Raw genomic sequence first — 7,598 nt, forward strand, 5'->3', positions numbered from 1 at the left:
ATGCGTTTCGTCCTACTTGGGACTCATCAGCTTTATGCAACTGTTGGGAGTACCAACAACAAAATAGTCTAAATCATTTCGGAAAGGGGTTTTGTGGAGATTTTAATAATTTTATATAGTTGAGATCATGAGAAAATTGAAACTAGACCACAATGAAAAACCTGGAAGCACTGGACGACCGTCTATCGGTTAGGTGCTCTGGTGGGAGACTGGTAGGTCCTGAGTTCGAATCTCACAAGTTGGGATCGTGGATGCGCACTGCTGAGGAGTCCCACAATAGGACAAAACGGCCATCCAGTGCTTCCAGGTTTTCCATGGTTGTCTAGCTTTAATTGACTCATGATCTCAACTATATAAATCATTTCAAATTGAGTCAGTAACTCTAGGCTTTTACTAAAATTCCGGTTGGATTTTTTGACAAGTTAGAAGAATAGCATTGAAGAGACTGTGGTTTAAATTTTGATACATTTTCTCTCGTATTACTTAAACCAGTAATTCAATAATATCGACAATTCTATAAACTAATTCTTTCTACTTACATCAAATCTTTTTTTACTACCATCGAAGTAAGTGCTTCTATGAATTCGGTGTTCATCTTATTGTGCTAATCAGGTATAGCAATTTGGACCGATGCATATATATGCCTGGTCCTACGTTGTAGCTGACTAACGGGCAGAAAGGATTGGTTGATATTTTTTTATTATTTTTAGCAGTTTGTGTAACAGCTCAGTGGTTTAAAGGTTTATTGCTCAGTATAAGACATGAATGTACTGAGTTTGATACCAAGTGGGATCTGCAAGGCCTTTACTATTTTCAGGCAATACTGCACGTTCGGTATACTATATTTTATGTACTTCCCACTTCAAAAGCATCTAAAACCATGTGATACTTCCAATTTAAACTCTATAAAGTTTCCTTAGGCAAATCTCTCGGGTAAATGGATAAAGTTAAATGAATTATAAAAAGCTCAGAAATCACTAACTTCGCAAGAATGATAGTGTATATATATAGTGGATGAAGATAATGAGTTACAGTATTATCTTTCTGTAACCGCTAGTCAAAGGAACTTAATGACTTGTTAGAAGGAACAGGGTTCGAATTCGGAATTGTAAAAGTTATAAATCTTGGATATTCTAACAATTACATTACTGCTTTACAAATGTATCCAATGTTACCAATAGTATAAAAGTGAACGTCCATTCCCTATTCGTTGCAGAAACTAGATCTCTTTATTTTGTTTTCTGACATGTTTATCATAATTGCATAAGTCCATTGGATTAATTACACATTATTAATATGGTGTATACAATAAAGAATGATGATTCACAGATTACACAGTATAAGTGAGTCAATTTTGACAGTACTGTTGAATGGATACTAAATGAAACTGAATGTTGTGCATTCGAACTGGAATCAGTAAACGTTATATGGAGTAGAGTTGTTGGAGATTTGGGAGAAAGATAAGAAGCTAGAAAACCAAGACGTAATATAAATTTATGAAATAATCGACTGTAGGTTACAGCCATGTTGGTAGGTGCAAATTATCTGATTGTGATCCGTGTGGTCAATAGCTGAAAACGTTGGCCGATGGCTCGATTAAAATGATGTAGATGTATTCACTTTCTCTTTCCCTTGGATCATGAATTCAAGTCGTGGGTCAAGAACAAATTTATACTGATGACTGTACTCAGACGTAATAGCAGTGAGGTGTTTCCCTCAAACAAGCAGAATCTCCAGCAATGTTGCTTTTCTACAACATAAGTAGAGAGGTAGCAAAAGTTGACCCTGAAATAGCACACCTTACGTTGTCTAATGGAGTTCTCTCACCGCATGCAAGGCCTTTTGAAGTACAGATCTAACTCATTCAAAACTACTCACGAAAAGTCATAATCGTTTCTTGAGATCTGTAGTTACGCTGTCACGTAGCTAAAATAACCATTAATCCAGTATCTTTTAAAAGAACTTTAAGAAAAAAGGAATTTCATCTCCCTGTGCTAAAATGGCATGTCAACTTAAACTGGTGTACATACGTATCAGGTTATATGTTCCATTTGACTGACTGACTAACTGACCTTAAGAAGAACTATCCTTTCAAGATGTGGGGAACTGGGAAGTGAAAACTACCCTCATACATCTAACAACACAGAAGATTACCTCAATTATCTGTGCCATATTTCACATTAAATTTCTTCTGATACATGGGAACTATCGGCTACAAACTGACTAATAATCGAGTCATTCTTTATTACTAATATTAATATTACTTTAAATAAAAACACAATTGATCACTACAACTAGTTAACAACTTACTATCTTCAATTATACTACAATCTAATTTTAGTTCATTCATGCTATCTGTACAGTGAATTAATGAATTCGAGGAACAATTGAATTCATTGTGTGTGGAACTACTCTTTCCAATTGTCGTCTTTGTTGCTGTATAGAGTTCAACATTTCCATCCGTTTTATGAGTATTAATACTATGAGAACCTGATTGATTTGTTGTACTACTATTTAGATTAGTATTATCATTATTATTTTGATGAATCAAATTAGAATCTTTCATTGAATTGTCAACAGTTTTTTCCTTTGTCTTCTCTGCCTCATGAAGATGATGATGATCGTCAACATCATCACCAGGATGATGATGACAACAACAAGAAGTGGAAGACGCAGTAGACGTCAGTTCTTGTTCATTTTGTTTAGCTTCCAAGTTTTGTGATTCCTTCTGGCATTGTTGTGATTTTCTTAATTCATTCAATTGATCTTTTAAAGCTCTACATAATCCACTAAGTTTTTCTACTTGTTTCTTGGCATTCAATGATTCTGACATTTCTTTTTATGCTGTTCAGATAATTCCAACAAACTACGTTGACTAACTTCCCATTTACCTTGCCATGCAACTGCTTCACTCTCACTTAATTGAATACGTTTACCAAGCTGAAAATGAAATATTACAAGAAACAAAATCTGATTATCACGTAATCTAATTTTAATAGGATTTTCATTTAGATCAGGAATTGATCAATATTAGACAACCACTGAAAACCTGGAAACACTGAAAGGCTGTTTCGTTCTACAATAGGATCTCCCATCAGTGTGTGTCCACGATGCCGCACACATGAATCTAACTCAGCATCTAACTCGCGCGTGAACGCTTAGTTTCTAGATCATTGAGCTGACACTCAACGATAAAAATGTCTAATTTCAACTAATCCATGATATTGTGCCACTATCTTCCATTGTCTGAGGTGGATAACTGCCTCACACCCGACACGGATTGGCTCCACTGATCACGGCTTCTCACTAGAACTCCAGGAGTACCATTTTGAAGCTAATCACTAATGAGCACATGGTAATTATCAGTATGGAGTTGTGAAGATTGTTGACTTTTTTGATTGCGATCATGAATCAATCGATGTTCCCAGGTTTCTGGTAGTGGTCTAACATTGATCGATTCATGATCTCGATCAAAAACTCTACAATTGCCACAACCCCATACTCGTGATTAAATTTGATAATCAAATGATACTTTTTCTGGTATACATTTATACTGAATATGTCTACCCCGATAATAAAACGTTCTCCAGTCAAAAAAAACTACAAATATGCTAAGATCGGTCAGATGGCAATATGATGTAACAGCTTGTATATTCTTCTCGTTGTTGAACATGAAAACTCTCGAAATGACCAGTCTTTTGACCGAAATAACAATATCAAAGCAATATGCTAAACAATAGCGTAGGTAAAACAGTTAACAGATGAATTACTTGTTCATTTAATTCCAACTTATCATATTGCCAGCATAAATCAACTATTTTCAACAGTTTATCGGGTTATGATGAACGAAAACACAAGCGGGGACAACCAATGTAATTTAAAACAAAATTACAGAATATCTCTGCGAGGCCACGTGATGCCCCCAAATGCCCTGGTATGGCCGAGAGTGGGGAGAGTCCGCTCTCTTTCGAAATGCTTTTATATGACCACGCGTTTATAGCCTCTACCAGGGAAGTCCTACTCACTACCTTCTCACAGTGGCATTACTGTTGCCTACGAAATTGAGAGAAAGAAAAGTGAACGTAGGGCACTTTAACCAGGTTGTTGGACATGGAAAGTCCACTCAGGGGAGTTAGGAAACCCTGATTCCAAACCAATCGTGCATATGAGCTCCAGTATCCCGAGGGAACAAATGGTGTATGAACCATTCGTCGGTCACCGGCTTCCATGGGACTGCATCTCCTCACGATGCTCCACTTCCTTGTGGATCAGACCTTCAGGTCAAAGGCCTCGGGTGTGGCCCCCTAAGAAAAGCACCTGCTTCAGTTTGGGCACCTGGGCAGTATCACAGCCCTCACACAAATCAAAGGAGATTTGTGCGGCGCATATGTATTCGGTGACCCTTTCTACCAAAATTTATGTGTTCAAACAAATAAAGAAATAACAAATCTTGGTACAACATTAGAACCGTACATTGAATACTTCATTTGTAAATTTCCATCATTTGTACGTCACATTAAGCGTGATTCTTCCTATTCACAATTCCTTTCTATTTCTGCTTCTATTCTCATCAACTTGATGTTCTTAGCGTTCTGCTGCCAGGGTTTCCACTTCCCACCGGTGTTACATACTACTTATGTCGAAAGACATAAGTAGCATACACCACAGCGTTATTAAATGGTTATTATTACCGAAACCTATCAGATTCACATTTGTCTCCACTAGAGATCGAATACAGTATCATTTCGCATTTCGATGAATATCCAATTCAGTGGTTTGATTGTACAATTTCAACTAGACGGAAACAGCCGAGCTGTGCTCTTCTGTTTTAAACAATGTGACAACTGAAACTAATGTGTGATAAGTAAAACCTAGATATGAGGCTTGTGTTTACATAATTCCTGCCGCTAACTCAAAAATTTTCGAATTGCTGAGATCCGATGAAAAAAGGTGGTGGAGGAAGACAAAAGGTAAGTGAAATAGGTTACTTAAGGCATAATAATGATTAGTAAAGCAGACCACTAGACATACTAACCTTATCTACATGTTCTTCACGTTTTTCATGCTGTTTAATAAATTCACCCAATTTCTCAGCTAATTCTTGATTCTCTTTACGTAATTCCACATTTTTCGACTGATATTCACATAATTGATTTTGGATACTTGTTATACTTGTTTGAAAATGATCTGAAACTTCCCGACGTTTTTCATCTTCAATACTTGCACGTGACAAGCTTTCTTCCTGAAGTAATAAGGACATAAATTTAAAAGAGTAGATGTTAATTTCGTGTACATTCATTGTTACTCACTTTACACAATTATTTTGTGTATTACTCCATACTACTTACTAATATTCAGTAACCTGTTCCATTCGTTACCAAATAATATTCTTAAGTATTTACCTAAACCAGTAACATTCGCTCCATTTATTATTGCAGTTAAATACTCTCAACACTTGTAACAGTTACTTTCTTGATTGTTTGTTAAAACCCAACAGCTTCCATATTTTTGTGCTCTTAGTCTCCCCATTTGATTGTTGATAGCCACAGTTGCCAGGTATCATTTTCAATGTCATATGCTGTGGTCAGTGCCTTCTTAATTAATACAGGAATCACTGTCTCATCCAAATATATAGACGCGTTAACCACTATATGTACCTCAAGAGTTGAAGTATATGATTTGGGAAAGAAGAATTAATTCATAGACTAGAAATTGTAACACAATTTTGATTGAAACCGATTCTGATTCATGTCATCAGAGGTCTCTAACTCTTAGTCACGATAATCGCGTTAACCACAAACATGAAGGATGCGCCTACAAACATAGTATCATTTATGCTACTGAGTACTATGGAAAACCAACACATACATTTCCTTCTATTCAGGATCTATGGTTCCGACGAATACCTGATTCATTGGGACATTGGAGTTTGAAAACTGTGTTGTAGTTGTTGTTGTTGTGCCTTAAAGTGTAATGCATCAAGGTCCCCTCCATTAAGTCATATAACCAGATACATTCAACTTAATGATACAACCCAACTAAACGTAATACGAAAAAGGTCAAATGAGGTTCGAATTTATGATTTAACGATAGAAAATGTGGGTGACTTGGTGATTGAGGGGTTCAACTTTCAACCGCTGAGCTGCAGATTCCAGTTCCGTTCCACCTTTCTCGGTTTCGGAAAAAAAATTTGTAGTCAAAATGATTAACCAAAAAGGAAACAACAAACAAATTTCCAACCTGAATGATTTTATTTTTTTTTGTAATTCACGACATAAAGTTTCAAGTTTATCCTTTTGTAGAATTAGACGATTACTTTCATTCTGGAGTTGATCACGTTCAACGCGCACCTTAAATGGATATATTTAAATATATATAAGCAATGCATAAGAATAGTCTTAAAATTTACATTTAAGTGGAATGAAGAAATTGATTTTTGACAAATGAATTGCATCATCATTTAAAAGTAATACCTAGAACTGGGAGTCAATGTGATATAACGGAATACCTAACATGCATCTCTTCCTCTAGCTCTCTGGTAAACCTAAGAAAAAGAAAATCACACATCTAATAGTCAGTAGGCAAGCCTTGATCATGGTACAATCTGATCCTGAAAATATCTGGTGTTGATGCTCAAGTGCTTGAACAGTGAACCCCTGAATTTATCTAAATTTAAATCAACTATCTGCGTTTTCATTTCAACAACCATCATCCTTGGTACTCTCACAAAAACCATTTGGGTTGTTATCGTGTATTCGTAATCGTGTTGTTTCCGTTTTCTGTGCTAAACTCCATCAACAAAGTGTTATAAACGTAAAGGGGGGCTGAGAGAGGATGCTGGTTATAACTTTAGGGGTTTCTGGTTATAACAGTCCTTTTACTTCTTACACGTATGTGGGACGTTAATTTATCTTAGACGAATATCTACACTAGATTCTCACCCAGTGTCTATTCTACAGGACTTCAACAGAACTCAGATCAAGAACACAATATTAGCCTGACTATAACGTCAATATATTTCACACCAAAATCCGACACATGGAACAGTCAATAAGTTCATACATAATAAGGATAGGGAAATATATATATAACACATAACACCTGTCATCCCCTCTAATGTCTGACTCATCGACACAACCAATCATTGACATTCTCGCCCACACATCATAAAGAATTTCAGACTCCATGTCTACTGACGCTTTCTGTACTAATATACCGTGTAATATCATCGAGATGTATGGATTTCTTCACAGTAAAAGTGCGGATCTAGTGATGTTGGTCGCACATTTTTAAAGATCGATTAGTAAAAGAAATTTCAGTAACTTTCCTATGTACAATTTATCACGCATGATAATAAAGTGACTGAAACAAACATTGTGCTAATATAAATTATGTAACTAAGTGAAGAATTCACTTCAGTGATCAATCCTGACAATATTGTTAAGTGAATGATGCCATATTTGAATTATACTTCATATTTAATAATATTGCGGCCGTTTTATTTTCTAGACGGTCTCGAATGTCAATGTTTCGAATGGAGCTGGTTAGTTTTACAAGAGTTCATCACATTACGTTCGTGAATTAACAGTATCATGTAT

The 7,598-nt window shown here is 35.9% G+C and overlaps 1 protein-coding gene across 1 annotated transcript; it reads right to left on the bottom strand.

The window, feature by feature from the left end:
• Positions 1-5,005: 5,005 nt before the first annotated feature.
• Smp_155160 (putative beta-taxilin) lies at positions 5,006-6,519 on the bottom strand (the record flags this gene model as incomplete). The annotated part of the gene is made up of 2 exons (XM_018797800.1): positions 5,006-5,242; positions 6,514-6,519. The coding sequence occupies 2 exons, from the start codon at positions 6,517-6,519 to the stop codon at positions 5,006-5,008; spliced, it is 243 nt and encodes an 80-aa protein (XP_018652806.1).
• Between the last annotated feature and the right edge of the window lie 1,079 nt (positions 6,520-7,598).

This window comes from Schistosoma mansoni, chromosome 5 (assembly GCF_000237925.1).
Source record: "Schistosoma mansoni strain Puerto Rico chromosome 5, complete genome".
Taxonomy (NCBI): Eukaryota; Metazoa; Platyhelminthes; class Trematoda; order Strigeidida; family Schistosomatidae; genus Schistosoma; species Schistosoma mansoni.